Raw genomic sequence first — 16,980 nt, 5'->3', positions numbered from 1 at the left:
AGGTTTGAAATGAAAATAATTAGTGAGGCAAGAAGAGGAGAGGAAAAATAATAAAAACAAGAGTCAGGCTTACAAAAAGAAAACAGAAAAGGAGCAAGGAGAAAAATAAATAACCCTGGAGCAAAAGTGTAGAGGGAAAAAGGGGGAACAAAAGAGACAAATAGCAGGAAAAGGATTAGTAATGAAAGCCCAGATTACTTGATTCAGTCAAGCCACTGCTTGTGCTGTTCAGGGCAGGGCGGGAAGCCAGTCTGTTTTCTCTGGTATTGTTTAGGCTACAAATACTGTGGCAGATTTCCCACCCACTCCCATGTTTATGTCCGTGCTCCAACCCTAGTCACAAAAACATGTGTGGGGGAAACATGTCCTGAGAAGAGTAAGGGCTGGAAGCTGGAGGATGGTACACTTTGGAGCCAAATGGGCTCAAAAAAGCACTTCTGCACCTTATGGCAATTTTGCAAGATAATGTCTCGTTCACGAAATGCTGTGGCGGGAGGATTTTCATCTTCAAAATGGGTACAGTGATACCTCTGGGTTATTACAAGCTCCCAGCTGCAAAGGGCTGCCTGTATTTATACAACACTGCATTATTTATAATACCCTTTTCAGGAGCAGGAGAATATGAGTTCTTTCCTTCATCGTTTGACTATTTTTTTTTCTTCCCTTCTCCCACTTGGAAAACATTGATTTCTTGCCCTCATTTCTCCCACCAGAGCTGTAGCTGACCTGACTGTGTTTAGTGTACTTCTCTAGACCAGGTGCTCAGTGGGTGAAAAGCACAACCAACCCCCCTGGGGTAACAGAGCTGCCCTGATTTTCCCCAGCTGGGATCTGGTTCTGCCTCCCCAACATCTGCACATTTGTGGGAACTGATTAATGGCTGCTACAACACTACTGGGGAAGGGACAAAGGCATAAAAATGTTGGCCCCATGGGTTTTTGTTTCTGAGTGGGTTTTGACTCCCCCGTACTAAGGATCTGAGGAAGTTTACTGCTGCAAAATAATAAAATATTTAAGACTGATCAAATTTTGTGTGGAAACTCTTTGAGAGTGTCAGCTTCACTGAGAAGCAGCAGGGGTTGTAAGATTTTACAGTCCAGAGCAAACAGTGAGGAATTTCAGTCCGTGTTACATTCTCACTGTCCTGAGCTATTAACTCGTGAGCACACTGGCAAGGCACCCAGAAACTTCTGCAACAGACGAGTCTGGAAAAATACTCTTTTTCCCTTCCACAGAACAAATGTACCAAGGACACAGGTATTTCAAAAAGGGTTCTTTTAATCAGAAGCAAGTTTGCAAAAGAAGAAGTAACTTTCTCGTATAAAATAGTGGAGTGGTGAAGGTGAGGCTAACAAGAGGTGTGGAACAAAAATCCAGGGCAAATCTCCAAGGAGACACTGAATTAAAAGCAATGATCTGATAACCAGAGTACACTGAAGGGTAACTCAGACACAGCTGTGCGAGGTGGTCCTACCCCTAAGCTGACAGCAGATACCAAATCAGAGGACAGACTCCAGCCCAAGAGAGGCAAAGTGACCAGCTACAAACTCACCAGAATATGGGGTTCTTGCACCTTTCTGCTACCTGAGAGCTCCCACTGTACTGTGACAGGCCCCAGCACGGCCCAGGGGCGTAATGACATCCAAGGGGGAGCCCTGGTGGCACTTCCCACCTGCAGAACACCACCATTCTGTGGCAACAGAAATTCCCAAATCTAGAGAGTTGGACATAAATGGGAAAACACCTTGATATAAAGCTCTGTAACCCCACTCCTGTCTCTGTATCCAGTGATTCAAGCCCCAAGAAAGTGCACAGTGATCAAACAGCATTGAAATAATGAATTTCCTGTCAAGTCTTGAGGCCCCAAGGCCATTTAAAGTGGGCAAGTGGCAGCTTTGAGAAGATAAAATTCTGAGTCAGAGCCTGAATCTCAAGTGCTAAAGGTACTTCACTCCTTGTTCAAACATATCTCACCTGTCCCAGGTGTCATGTGTGTGCTTATCCATTGTGGCTCTCTGCTTTCGGGCGCAGCAAGCTCTACACCTGCACAAAGTGCAAGGCAGCTTCCTTTGTCTGGGAGGCTGGGGGAGGACAAAAGTAGCACAGAAATACAAAGAACAGAAGAGACTGAAAGTGGTCAAGGCCAGGCTGGGTGGGGCTTGCAGCAACCTGGTCTAGTGGAATGTGTCCCTGCCTGTAGCAGGGGGGTTCAAACAAGGTGATCTTTAAGTTCTCTTCCAACCCAAACCATTCTGGGATTCTATGACTTGTCAGGTGGAGCCATTTCAGGCCCATCATGTTCAGTCTTGGGGTGAACGTGCTCCTAATTCAAGGCTGGCTTTCCCTAAGGAGGTTTCAATGGGTTTTGTACAACCACGTCACCACATGTGTGGCTTTGTCTGAACACCACACCAACAAACCTTTCCCCACCTCCGGTAACCTCGTAGCATCTAGGAACACCTTGATAATGTGTGGATTCCACACGTGCTGGCAACAACCTATAAAAACTAGCTAAGGAATGTGACTGAACTAGCAGGAACCCCAAGCTGTCTGCAGTAAAACCTGCCCATGTCCCAGCAGCTCTGTGGTTCTTCCTCTCCAAACATCACCCCTCACTGCGTGTGCCCTTCTGGCAGCTACAGAAACAGGAGATCAGTAAGAACAGGAGGTCTTGGCATCATGGTCAGTCTTACACATCACAGGCTTCTAGACTTCAAGATTTCTAATGCCTCTGCCAGAGGTTATCTTTCTTATGTGGTGGTTTGCTTTCTTTTAAAGTTTCCGATAAATTCCTTTCCTAAAAGGATTTTTCTTCAACAAGTTGCCCTGTTTATCTGAAAGCAGTGAGTGGAAGAAGACACCAGTGCTCTGTATGTATAAAGATACCTCTTCTCCTCCCCTTTTGGAAAGCAGATTTGATAATCTTTGGATGACCCAATGGATTTCTTGAGGGAAGCAATGGCAAGGATAATAAATGCATCCCGATGTCAAGATATTTAGTCTAAAAAATTGCTACAGCAGCTTCTGGCAGAGACCTTGGTATAAGGAGGAAAAATGAGATCTTGGCCCATCTGCAAAACATCACTGGCTTTAACACTCAAAATGAAGAGGGGGGAAAAATCCTTTTGGGTAATAGATTAGTTTCTTTTATGTGTGTTTTTCTTTCTTATCTCCAGTCATGCCAACTGCTCCCAAAAGTAGGATCGCTGGCCGAAGTGTGATTCCTTTAGTAAATGCTGATGAAACCCTTTGTGCTTTCACCTCTCCCCATTAAGGCATTCCTCATGAGTGACTCCCAGGGTAGGGAGTAAGAGACTGTCGCTGATGAAAGCAAGGGAGTGCCCCCTCCTGTCCCTTGTCACCACTGCCATTTGTACCTGCACAGCACTGGCCCTGCCCAAACATCAGAGCATTAAAAGGCGGGAATAGAAAATATTCCACCCAAGGGTGTGGGCCATGGTGGGGACACACCACATGACATGGATTTTGGGGGTATAAAATGCTCCACTCGCAGTGGGTTGGAACAGCACAGCTCCTTTTGTGTGTGCACTTTTTCACGTGATTTATGACAGAGACAACCTGAGGTTTGGTGCTGGGAGCATCGCTGACAGTGGTGGCTGGTGTCACCTCAGCCCTGGCAGCGGGTGAAGACTTGGGCACTTTTACCTGCAGGAGACTGGATATTGTTATGGCTATTGCATGAAAAACAAGCTCCTATTAAACCATTCCCTGAAATTTCTCCCTTGGTCACTTCATGATGCTGCTTTTATTTTTCAGTAACAGTCACCAAGAGACCTGAGAAACAGGGGAAGGGAAATAAATAAATAAAAATAAAATATCCTAAGAAGGCGTTTTAAACATAAGCCTTCATTTTTCAAGACTATTCTAAACAGGAAGATGGAAATGGAACTTCTCAATGGGTGAAGTTACTATAACATGACAAGTAATGTTTAAAAGTTGTATTTCAAGGCTGCAATTCCCAAAGATTGCAGCAATGAAATGGAGCTTTCTTCCTAACTGATGGAGTACTTCCTTCCAGATAAAACAATTTCCCTGATACGTGATGTAAATAAAACCTACATATTAACCATATTTTACAAGTTGAGTGTGTTAGCAAGAAGGTGGAGGCATCACACATGGAGCTACACAGAATCCTGCACAGCAGAAAACACATCTTGTGCTCAGCTGAGGGCTGAGCAGGGCACTGTAACTCCTCACTCTGCAACTGCCCATTGAAAATAAACCCACGTGTCAGAAAAGCCAACTCCTGAACACAACACAACCAAGAGTGACAACGGTGTGGATGAGAATGGAACAGAAATACCTTTGTTGGGATCAACAGGTCCTAAAGGAATCACACCTAACCTGTTATTTTGGCAGCAGTCAGAAGAAAAGAGCCACACAGCCAACTCAGCAGGTCCTCAGCAAGCTCAGGCTTTTTAGTTGCAGCTGGTTCTGAGAAAAAAGGAACAGTCTCTCCTTGCTTTGTATAGATCGTGCTGCTCCCCATGTTGTTCTTCAGTGGAGCCAGTGGCCACGAAGTCCATTTTCTTTATTCCCCATGGTTTTCTTGGGGTTGTTTTTGCTCAGTGTGGTATCAGATCAGCCCCAGGGAGTAACTGCACCTTACACCAATCGAGATCTGGCAATATTCAGGAGATACGGAGTTACTCACACTATGCTTTCCTTTGGAGCAGAGTTTTCAGTGTTCTGTCTACTTCCTACTAATTTACATCCCTAAAGTCCTAAGTGGTCCTTGAAGGGCTCCTCCTGCAGCATTACCTCTTACACCTCTTGGATAAGTGCCATTAAAATTCCAAGAGCAATTGCATTGCTATGTCAAATGTATAAAAACAATGTGTTTAAAATATGTAATCTGATGCAGGAAATGACAAAGGAAAAGGAAAACAAATCAGAAAGTCACGCAGATAATTTTGTCTTAGAAACAAAAAACTCATACTGAAAATCAATTTTGGCAGTTCAGTAATTAAAGCAAAGTCCATATGGCTTAAGAGAACAGTCAAAGTGCACAGAAGGCAGTGGGTTTTTTGTTTGCTTTGCATTCCTCTTCACAGCACACTCCAAGTCATCCTCTTTGGAGCCCCTTCTCCATCCCACACACATCCTACCCAGGTGCAGAGAGGGGGATGACTCACAGCATTCTGGCTCAGCCGTGTCTTTGTGTGTCCCTTGCCATCTAATGAGCTGCAGATCATTATCCCAAACTCAAAAGCCCTTAAACACACCCACTGGAGTTTTTGGTTTTGAACTTTTTCTTCCTGGAACCTTTGGAGAGGAACAGCAATCCAGTGCCAAAGCTATGTAGAGTCTGCATGCACCAAGAGCAGCAGCGCTCAGAGGCAGTGCCCAAGAGTAAAAGCAGTTCTGAGATCGTCTGCCCTGTCCAAGAGGCACTGAAAGGTGGCAGCAAGGCTGAGCTGGCCCTTGGACCTCAGCTCTTTTGGTGAGGTGCCACCAGGACACTCCTAGCGAGGCCCCTTGGGCAGGCTGGTTTCAACAACCTGCTCTGAAGACACCACCTCCCCCTGCCGCAGATGTCCCACATCCCTTGAGAGGACAGGGACAGTTTTCTATAGTAACAATGCCCACATGAGCCTTGACAGGACATTAGCAAGCACCAATTTTCCTGGCTTATCCACCTGGAAGGAAATGCCAGATCCTGGCGTGGCAAGGACTCTCCTACTTCCAAAATCACCTTTTAAACTCATGATAAAAAGCCTGGTGACCCAGGACTGTTGCTGCGTCCAAGGGCTGGACTTGGATTCTTTCAACGCCTGACAACTTCCTTGTGAGTAAACAACTGGCTGCTAAACATGACAGACTCAGAAAAAGGATAGAAAAGAAGAAAACAAAAAGTGAGCTGTACAAAAGGATGGAAAATAACCTAAAAACCTCCTCTTTTCCTTCCAAAGGCTGTAGTTTCAAGTGCACAAAGCAGGCTGTAAACGTGCACAAGGTAATTCACAATCCCAATGCCTGAAAAACCTGGTTAGCTTTATTTGGAGACACTTTTTTGCTTCTCCCAGATATGAAGCTGAAGAATCAATAAAAGGCACCTGTGGACACCAAAACTCACCCAGTCTGTGTGGTGTGTTTTTGTAGTAAAAAAATAAAATCAAACAAACCCTGCCACTGTGTACTTTTTTACAGACCAGTAAGCAGAACTGCAGAGTCTGGGTGAGAAAGGATGCTCAACTTCTGTTGGCAGGGCATGGTAACTCTGATGATCAAAACCCTCATCAATTAGCAAACTCTCTAGGTTGTCACTACAATTTTAATTGAAAAATTCCTCTGGCTTTCTGGGTTGTGTCCTTTGACTTTTAAAAAATGACTGATTCAAACAGTACACGCAGTCCACAAGAAGCATTAGAGCCACACCAGAAATAAACTGACCTGACATCTGAATTCTTCCCACTTGCTTCACCCACCACTGCCTACAGCACTCTTTTGAGCCATCTCCTCTTCCAAAGGCCCTGGAGTTGGAATATTTAAAGAATGCAGCAGGTCCCATTTGAAGAAGAAAGAAAAGCAGGTCAGTAATCCCATGTAAATACACCAGCAGTGAGTTTAGAGCAGACACAGTGACACATCTGAACCTACGTGGATCAGCCAGTGCTCCTAATGTGTGGAGTGGTGAGGAGAGAGGAGGTGTCTGCTTTTCACCTAAAAATGTGTCCCTTATCTGTTTTTCTACTTGACCTTGATGACAGAGAAAAATTAAAAAGAAAAAAAAGAAAAAAAATAAAGAGTAGAGGAAAAGGCAGAAAAAGGAGCCTGGGAGGTTTTATGTTTTCTCTTCACATCACAAAGTCACTCGTTGCATCTAGGGAATTCACCTGCTTGTTTGGGAGCGGTGGGACAGGAGGAGGGGAGAGAAAGAAAGAGGGAAGGAGAGGGGCATGGGAGCTGCTTCCTGAAGCAGTGTTACAAAAAGCGGTTAAAAAACCCCTACTATTCACAAGTGGTTAAAATCATCACTGTTCAGAATTCCTTTTTTTTCTTTTTTTTTTCTTAAACAAAGGTTCAGCTAGTTCAGCTCCGTGTTTTTATAGAGTTGATTGTCTTCATAAAGAAAAAAAAAAACAAAAAAACAACCAAACCAAAACACCAACCCAGCCTCAGGTGTGTTCCCATCCGTTTCTACCCTGATCGAGAGGTCCCCCACAGTTCAGCGCCCCGGCCACGCACACGCGGTCACTGCGGCTGTCCCGCCGTGTCCCCAGCCCCGCCTCAGACAAAGGAGGAGAATCCTGTCACTGGAGTCCGGGAGCCGGGCGCGGGCTGTCCCGTTGGGGTGTACACCCCTCCTGAGCTCTGTGTCGTGATGACAGTCTGGAAATAGGGTTCTGTCTCGCTGGCCGTGCACTCCTCGTATCTGTAGGACGCCGGGTGCTGCTTCACCCCTTTCTGCTGCCGCTTCCACGAGTTGTAGTAGGTGGGGTCGCTCATGTAATGGTTCACAAAGGAGTGCTTGGGCAACTCGTCCTCGTAATCTGAGTCAGTGACCTGGGGCAGCAGGAAAAATACAATTAAATAATCGGTCATTAGCATCGATGATTTTTTTTGCCTGTGCTGCTCCAAAGAAATGAGAGGCAAGTTTAGCATCACCAGCTGACTAAAGCTGTAATGTTAAGGTGAGAGGGATGGCAGTCCAAGTGTGCTACAAGCAGGGCTGTGGATAAGCACTGTGCTCTGCTTTAGCCAGACTTTGCTGCTAGAGAGTCCCCTGATGATAAGTGACAGAAATCCCTTCTAGTTCCCTGCAGAACGGTGCAGGGGCAGCCAGGAGCTCCTGCTTGGGCACAAGATGCAGGGAAGTGTAGAGATGTCACAGCGAAACCAACGGCTTTCAATCACAATCAGAAATATTGCAATTACAACTGAGTATCTCTCTTCCGATGCAAGGACAGCAGGAATGTCTTCCACACAAGCACTCTGGTTAGACAGGCTGATGTTTGGGATGGCCAGCCCAGGCCACTTGCACAGGACACTGGGTGTGGCTTGCAAGCCCTATTAAGTATTGAAAATTAATTATATAACTGGGAGGGAGTTCAGTAAAATCAGACTTTTTTTACAGGCAAATAACTCCATCTGCATGTTCCAGCTGATTACTGGTGCTACAAGGTACACAACCAGCGGCGACAGAAGAAAGAGAATGTGAAATCTGGGAAAGAAGAGCTGTCAGGCAGGAGGGGCTGCTTTCTTGGGATGAGTCAGACTCAGCTCTGTGCTCAGAGAGGATCCTACCCCTGAAACATTTATGCACGGTGGCTGGATAGCTTCAAAGCTCCCATCAATATCGAGCGGGAGCTCTATTGAGATGTAACCAGATAAGCTCCGTGCATCTGCCCCTCCTCTGAAGTGCTGCTGCTGGGATGCAGCTGGAGGAATCACAGAGGGCTTGTACATCTCTGCCGAGCGCAGAGACCACAGCAAAGCCTCGGCCATGGAATCTCAGTGCACATTTTCCTTCTGTTCCCACTAACGTTCCCACCAGTAACAGCCCCATCCCATCCAGCATGCATTTACCCAGGCATTTCCAGATCTCATGCCTTCCCTCAAAATCTCTGGTTAGACCATGCAAAAGCCTTTACTCCTTTCCGTCCCCCCCTCAACAATCTGCACAGCCAATTCTAAAGGCAATTAAATATCAAAGTAGGAGCTGCCTACGACACACGAGACAGGTAAGTGCAGCTTGTCACTGTTCGTTTCTGCAATTAGTTTCAAAAGGTTGGTGTGGTTCTGATCTATGACACCACCCAGCAAACACACATCCTTCTTGATCCTGCCTGCCACAAAACTTGTCTCTCCTCCTCTAAAGCTCCTTTTTAATGGTCTCTGAAGAACAATCCTCAAATGCCTTGTGAACCATCATTTGAAAAGGGCACAGCATCCATCATCCCACTTCTTTGCTTAGGTAGCTGCTTCAATACTATTCCGTGCCCATTTTCCAGCACAGAGGGTGATGGACGGAGCTGAGAAATTTTTCCCAGGGCTTTCCAAAAGTGAGCAAAGCAGCTCTTTACAGCTTTGCAAAACTTCCACTATTACCCAGGTTTTGGCTCTTTAGGAATTATGCACTGTTTGATTTTTAAGAATGAAAAGCTTCAGGTGCCTTGACAAGTAATTACTAATACAACAAAGCCCTACCAGCATTAATAATTATTCCAGAAGGAACACAGCAAGCCTATCTCCTAGAAAAACACTCCTTTGCACCAGCTGCCAGGCTTGAGAAGCCAACACCCGAATCCCTCCAAAGACCTTCCTGAACAGGTGGTTTTTGCAGCTTTCCTGGAATACCCCCAGATTTGGACCACTTCACAGCCAGTGGGTGCAGAGAGCAGCTCCAGAGTCTTGGCACTGCTGCCAGGAACATCCTGCCAGCGCTGCCCTGTCTGTTTTTGCAAGGGGCTCCAACAGAACTGCCATGGATGGCTGCAGATGTGGCAGCATGGCAGGGCCCGGCAGCAGGAGCTCAACGAGGCTGGTCCTTGGCTGCAGACACAGCCAACTTCACCAAAAGATCCCCAGACTCTGGTTCCCTCTGTACTCAGCAGAAAACAAGTTACTGCACTCTGTATCAGTCTCCAAACATTATGCTGCATGTCCATAGTGTAATTTTAAGGTAAATGCCTGGGAAGCTGAGGGATGATGTGGAAGAAAAGTCTCTGCATCCTGAGCATCCAGGTTATGGATCACTCACCAGAAGCAGCACCTAGAGCTGTGAACTCCTCCAGCTACCATGGATGTGCTCTCTCCATCAAAGGCATGAGGCACTGCCCTCCCCAATCCACCATCACTTTTACTGACTCGGACACACTCAGCCACCTCCCAAGGAAACAGAGCCCTGCAGAAGAGGAATCACAGCAGAGCTGAGGTGGCATAAGCATGAGGGGAAAAAAAGCCCCACAAACTTCTAGTGGCTCTTTATGAGTCTTCCTGATGTCCCCACAGACAGAGAGGATCATAAAGCCAACTGAAAGGCTGGAAGCCCTAAGGAGAAATGCAAAGAAGCTGTATCCAGAAGAATGCGACATGACTTTATAAGTGTAATAGTACTGATGCAGCCACTTAAGCTCTGTCCATCACCAGCAAAAAAACACTCACAAAAATTTCTGTTCCTAAGCCAAGTTCTTTCAAGATTGCCAGAAGTCAACATAATTAAGAGGAAAAATCCCAGGAACACTTTAAGATGAGCTTCTGCCGTTTGAAATACGGTGACACTCAGACTTGCCGTGAACTGAAAGAGGAAAGGTAAAACAATACCACTTGCTGATAATTTGTCCTCTAATTAGTCCATTATACCAACCGAAAAGGAACACTAATTTGGTGTAAATAAGGCCAGTGTCTTTCAGAAGGAACTGTCATGAAACATATATAGCTGCAGTAACTTCAACCTTCCACCATCATTAGGACTGGTGCAGGAAAGGATAACCTGCTTGTTAGTGTTGATACAACATGTTTTTTCTGTGTTTCTTTCAGAACAGGCAGGACCTGACTATTTTGTCCATGTTTCTGAAGTATCTCCTAAGGTCTGCTCTCAGCAAGACTCCAATAACCACCCTTAATCAGCAAGGAATTCTCTAAACTGGCATTCCACAGCCCCGATGAAAATCAAGGAGAAGTAAGATAAACCTGTTTAGCATGACAATACAGACAGCTTATACTAGAGGATTACTCTTTAGTGGTTTTTAAACTATTGAGTAAATAGAAATGCTGCAGGGCTTTTTGCTTTGTTTTCAGTTTTCTCCTTTCCCTGCGACTGCGGCTGTGTTACCTTGGAAACCTCCATAGGCTGGAGCGTGATTGGGTGTGTGGTGACATTACAGACTGTCAACCAAAGGTGCATGGATGCCTACGAAACAACAAATACAGAAAATGAGAGGCTATTTAGGTATATTTTTGATAGCACAAAATGCACAAGTGCTGCTCAGAGGAAGCTCAGCCACCAGAGCTGGCTGGCTTAGTCAGTGGGAAATTTGATAATATATCTGATAATAGTTCCAGTTATCTTTTCTTTAAGTGACTACAAAAGAAACAACTTTGTAAGATTACTTCTAAAAATGTTGAAGGCAGCAGGATTTTTTTTTTTGTTGGCCCAAAATGAATGTGCTATAAAAGAAACAAAGTAACCCAGTGTGCAAAATATTTCCCTGGACATGGGGACCCACTCTTACTTTATGTGTCACCTGCAGCTGGTTTCCACATAGTGCCCAACTTGTCAAAATCACTGGAGAGCTTTACTGGAAACAAGTTGAACCCTATCTCTGTGAAGTGTTAAGTGGAAATTAATTACAGAGCTGAGAAAGCCAAAGCCAGTCAGACTGCAGAGAGCAGCGGGAAGACCAGAGCATCCAGCACTGACTGATAACGTGTGCAACCTGTGAGAGTATTTTCGCCTGGAAGGAGTTTTTGAGAGACCGCAAGGAGAGAACACACAAACATGCACCAGCCCTGCCTCTCCTCCCTGCTGCTCTTCCTTAGCTGGATGACACTGCAGATACATCATCAAATTTCTCTACATGGTGAACACCAAATTTTTTCAGATTATCTGTCCAGAGCCTTGTCCACTTGACTCATTAACTAAAAGCCTACTATTATTATTAATCATTTAGAATTTACACTCATAGCAGTCTCCTGCTCCGTACCTGCCAATTAAACTTCTTTAACCTCATCAACAGTACTTGGCTTTCATGACATGGAGTAAGTTCACTACTTGATTTATGAATATTAAGAGTCCTACTTGATTTCCTCTTTGTTTCTCTGTGGCTCCCCTCTCCACGAGGGAGCTGGGAGGAACGCTCCCAGGCAGCTGTGTTTTAAGTGCAGTCAGTCAGCCCAAGAGTTCTTCATGTTCAGTAAACCCCAGGAGACTTGAAGCCAGTGAGCTTCCTTCTTTTCCATGTAAAATCTTGACACCTCAGGCAACAGGCGTAAGACTCAGCATTAACACGGTGACAAGTGGATTGAAGGCAAAGGCACAGCTTTTGGCCCTGCCTGCCCTGATGTGCATCACATTAAGTGGAATTTGAGATCCACACACAGATGTATTAGAGGAAAACAGCATCAGGACCCTCTGCTGCAGAGGACCAAACCTGGGTAGAACTCTTCCATGAAAAGATATCTTTAACTCTTCATATAATGCCAAACATTTCTGCCTGCTAAGACAGACGGAAAATCTGGAACTCTCAGAAAACACAGCCTGTCTACTAAGATCTCATCTGAGAACAGAAACAAAAAGAAAATAAAAGACAAACAGGAAGAGCTAATAGGTACAGGAACACTTGAAAAGAGAGTGGTCAATCATCTATACCCACCTCTGCCCCAATCCACCCTCACCTCCTGTCTGCACCTGCCAACATAAACAGCATTTTCAGGCTGATCAAAAGGCAGCATCTCCTGCTGCTACCTCTACTGGGAGCATATTAACATTTCATGACTGAAAGCACTCCCCACCACAAAAAAACCCAAAACAAGCATCAAAGACATTATACAGACGGGCTGCATATCCAAGCCCCAAGGAAAAACAGGAGGCATATTTTGTGCACATATTCACATGCACACCCACATTCACAAAAACACCAGAATCTCAACTGAGACCTTCAGGCTCGACAGCAATACACAGTAAATAAACAATATCAATAGCCTGAGAAAAAGCCCTCCAAAATCACTTCCTTCTCTGCTGTACAAACAGTGCATATAGGAGGCAATAATGACACCCTGCAAGGAGACTTTTGCACATTACCAGGAAATACCACACGGGACATTGAAATTAATGTCAAAAGGTGCCAGTGCTAAATTCACGATCATGCTCAGCAAACTGTTTTAATGACAGGTTTAATGCTGGGCTGTTACAGTGACATGACCAAAGCACTGTGGGTTTAATCTGGAGGGTAATGCTGGAGCATTGCAGAGACAGCAGCTTGAGCTGCACCAAGGAAAGCTGCCTGCATGACGGGTCGGCCACAGGGCAGCACAAAGCAGCAGGCTGTCGGTGGTAATTAGCAGGAGGTGAGAGCTAGGTAGCCAGGAAAAGCAGCTGTAGCTGCAGGTGCAGAAAAGCTACAGATGAAAACTGTCATCTTCTTTCACTACTTGCTGCTTGTGATTTATTCTTGCTGAAAGGGTCAGGTTTGGCGTGGTTTGGCCCACTGCTCGCTTCTTGCACTGTCAGTTCTGATTCGTCAGGATCTCAGCTGACAGCATCTGATTTTAGAGACAGATTTACCTTTCTGGATCTCCTTTGAAGTCTGTCTATTCACCCCTGGCCACTGCTAGACTTTCACAGACAACAAGCGCTTTCTTCCTTCATACAGGGAATGTGAGACACAAGATGGAGCCCTGCCAAATGGATCAGGCTGGCATACACCCACCTTCCGTGGGGAGCAGCCTAAAGGCAAGGCTGGTGTGTTCACAGAGCTGAATGCTGGGCCCTCACAGCCATGGCCATGTGCTCCCTGGCAAGTTACTCACTCCCCACCCACTCCCTCTGTAACCAAGGCAGTGGCTGTCACCACTCAGACCACTCTTCTGAATCGTGGCGTTTGCTGTAGCTCTGAAACTGCAAACCACACCCCACACTCCAGTCAGTGCAGCATCCAAAGCACATCTCACCTTTAACCTCCCCCAGACAGTAGCTGGTTATTTTGCAGCACGTATGTATTTTCCCAAAAGCGGTCCAAGTTTGCAGCCCACAGGCAGAACGGGGTGTGCAGCCCCTTCCAGAGAGGTCAGCACACACTGTCTGACTGGTTACACTTATCTTTCTACTGACTCTGGAAAACTGAATATCTGCCAAGGCCAGGCCTGGAATCTGCCCTGGCTGAGTCCTGCTTGTCATTCTTTCCTTTGATATTTTAATTTTAAGGTGTGATGCAAACAAAATCCCCAAGACAGACAAACAGTGACCACACAGCATGATGCAGGTATGGGACTGGGACGCCAAAGACTTGCCAGGATTCAGCACGGAAATGAAAATCTGCAGTGTCTGTGGAACGTGAGGCAGAGGGAAATCCTTACCTCTGACTCTGACACTTCCAGGGGCTTCTCATTGAGGCCCAAGCCCTCGGTCAGCACAGCCCCATTGTACTTGTTGCAGATATCCTCATCAGAGTAGTGCAGCCCCCCTGGGCTTGGGCGAGGAGGAGACCTAGGAAATGCAAAGGGTGCATGTTTGGGATGTTGTAATTTCCCTGGAATTAATGAAATCATGCTTAGAAGCCAGAATCACAGCTTGAAGCAGAGACTTGGGCATTAAAGTCCTCCCTAGATTCTTCAGTCTCTTCCTTTTGCCTATTTAACACTGCTTGAAGCTAGGAAAAAAGCCATTCCAAAAGCACAGCAATTCCCAGCTTTTTACCTGGTTCCATTTTTCTTTGAGAAGGTGCTCTTGATGTTCAGGTGTCTGCTGTTGAGCTCCAGAGCAGTGAAGCCTCCATTATCCAGGGTGACTGACTCTTCCACATTGGAGATGGTTTTACCTAGAGCCAGGAAATGAAAGGCTGACCTTAAACAGAAGCACTTTTCCCCCAAATAGAACTGCAGGAGCTAACTTGTCCTTCTTTCTGTTTTATGACATTGTTATTTGAAATTCTCTTTACCTTTCTTACTGGGAAGTGAGAGCAGAGTGAATGCAAGGAGCGTATCAGGAATGTGAAGGGGCAAAGGAAGTCAAAAGAGGGGAAAGGAGTCATGGATGGATGCACGGATTTCATTCAGAGGTCAGTATCTAAAATAGCACAGATAAACTGTGCTCCAAAAGTGCTGATTCCTGGTTTTTGACTATAAATAGAAACCAGATAACTAATTTAGGTGGCCACTGAAGATGTCCTAAATCAGGTGCTGTGAATCCCATTCCATGCTGTCTGGAGTAAAGCAAGAGAAAGTAAAACTAGAAAAGGTAGAAAAAAAGAGGAAAAGGAGAGAGAAAAAAAAAGCAGGAAAAAAAGCAAGAGGAAAGGCAAGGGATAGAAAATGGGAAAAAGGTGCCACAACTGAAATGAGGATCAGGAATGGAGAAATCACAGCTCAGTGCAAGGGAGGAACAAGGACGGGATGGGAAGAAGAAGAAGGAAAATACAGCCCAGTATATTATTTGTTGTGATCAAATCTAGCAGGAGCCTGTTCTCTCCCCTGCTCATCCTTTGTCATCCCAAAGGCGTGAGCTGAGCTCGTGTCCCAGGGAGAAGGGCTGGCAGCCACTTTGCAGCAGACAGGTGCTTTGTCCTCTGCTTCAATCTCAGTGCTGCATTAAGACTCTGTGAACATGGATATCTGACAGTGCAGGTCAGACCTGCCTTTTCATGTCTGTCCCCCAAACACAGTAAAACTAAGAACATGAGAGCTCTCCTACGAGCTGTGCATACAAATATGTAATAGTATTAACTTGGTAAAATGCCACGGTATTCATACATCTTCTATCTCGTGGGACTGAAATCTGATTTTCTAACACTTGTTAGAAGTGAATTGCAAAGAAAGAGAAGATCTTCACTTTGGGACTGAATTACTAAATACTGCCTGGAAGACTTCATTACATTAATCCCTAAGAACGGGTAGTGCAAAGACCCGTCCACCTGATCCTGCTCATTAATGTGCCTTTTCTGGCACCTCCTGGCATCAGAGCAATTTCTTGCTGCAGGTGGAGGAGGCTATCAGAGAAATACACATGTGAACAACCCTCCCAGGACTTCATCATGTAGGGAGAAGAAAAGGTAAAAAAAATATTCAGAGCTCAAGAACGAGGCTTTTTGAAAGGGGACTATTTAACATTCCTGGTTACAGAGCGGGTAGCTCCTGTTTCCTTTCAAGAAAGGAGGCTGGTACAAATCATAACTAAAGGAAAATTCAAAGCTTGATGCTCACTATGTGTTGAAGTCTAACAGGTCCAGATAACCAAGACACCTCCTGGCTGCTTGGCCCCCAGCCCAGCAACTGCAGCTTGGCTTAGGGAAGGAATGTGAAATGCAGGGCACTCAATATAAAGGAATTGTGATACAGTCCTCACGCACAGAGATTTAGAATGTCCACATTGGTACAGCCATGGAGAAGCAGAATCTTTCTTCTTCTCCCCATCTATCAGGGAATTATGACAAAGTCAGACAAAGTCTTGGCTAATTCCTTATTCTTTATCTGCCAAGTGTTTGACCCAGACTCCTTGGCTTTTACTGCAGTCCCTGGGAATTCCAGATGCTGTCCTGTCCGAGCCCATGGCTGGTCAGTGTCCAAATCCTGATCCAGTGTGGCTACAGACAAAAGCCATTTCTACCAAACCAGACAGCAAAAAGTTCCAAGTCTTCTGCCAAACAAAATAGCTCTAAAGACAGTCCCTGCTGAGGAAATCAGGGGTTCAAAGGAAAGATATTTCTGATTTCCACAGCTCTTGAGAGTTTTGCACAGCACAGAGACGGTGCCTTACCTCCGTTGCAGTTCTTGTACTTCTTGCTCTGGCCATGCAGGACCAATGCAAACACCACCAGCAGGATAAGGATGAGGCTCGAGAGAGCCATCACCAGCAGAAACCACCACTCCTCGTAGAAAGGGGTTTCTGTTTGTGCTGAAAGAGCAGAAAACAAATAACATTTCCTCTTTATGTCCCTTTAAATTTTTCTCTTGTTCCCCACAGTGAACAATGACTCACCAACGGTGCTCAGGAGAGAGGGGGGTTCAGACTCTTGAGGGGCTTGCTGACCCTTCTAAGATGGCAGAGAACAGGAGCATATCACAGTTCCAGCACAGAATCCCAGGATGGTTTGGGTTGGAAGGGACTTAAAGCTCATCCAGTTCCAACCCCCTGCCATGGGCAGGGACATCTTCCACTGTCCCAGGTTGCTCCAAGCCCTGATCAAGCTGGCCTTGGACACTTCCAGGGATGGGGCAGCCACAGCTTCTCTGGGCAACCAGTTCCATCTCTACAAGCACCTTTCACACCCCTGGAGCAGCTCCAGAGGCGCTTAGCTAAGA

General features: G+C 45.7%; 1 protein-coding gene across 5 annotated transcripts in view; it reads right to left on the bottom strand.

Annotated features, from left to right (window-relative positions):
• Window positions 1-1,260: 1,260 nt before the first annotated feature.
• Window positions 1,261-16,980, bottom strand: part of SDK1 (sidekick cell adhesion molecule 1) — a 388,047-nt gene continuing 372,327 nt past the window's right edge. For all 5 annotated transcript variants that reach the window (XM_048320697.1, XM_048320702.1, XM_048320699.1 and 2 more), the window contains 4 exons: window positions 16,436-16,573; window positions 14,381-14,501; window positions 14,041-14,170; window positions 1,261-7,527 (listed from right to left, as the gene is read on the bottom strand). In XM_048320697.1, the coding sequence (XP_048176654.1) occupies window positions 7,252-7,527; window positions 14,041-14,170; window positions 14,381-14,501; window positions 16,436-16,573 (665 nt within the window). In that variant the 3' untranslated portion in view covers window positions 1,261-7,251. The remainder of the gene's footprint in view (window positions 7,528-14,040; window positions 14,171-14,380; window positions 14,502-16,435; window positions 16,574-16,980) is intronic.

The sequence above is a fragment of the Corvus hawaiiensis genome, chromosome 16 (assembly GCF_020740725.1).
Source record: "Corvus hawaiiensis isolate bCorHaw1 chromosome 16, bCorHaw1.pri.cur, whole genome shotgun sequence".
Taxonomy (NCBI): Eukaryota; Metazoa; Chordata; class Aves; order Passeriformes; family Corvidae; genus Corvus; species Corvus hawaiiensis.
The sequence above is the reverse complement of the archived record's forward strand: the minus strand, read 5'-3'. Positions and strand labels throughout refer to the sequence as shown.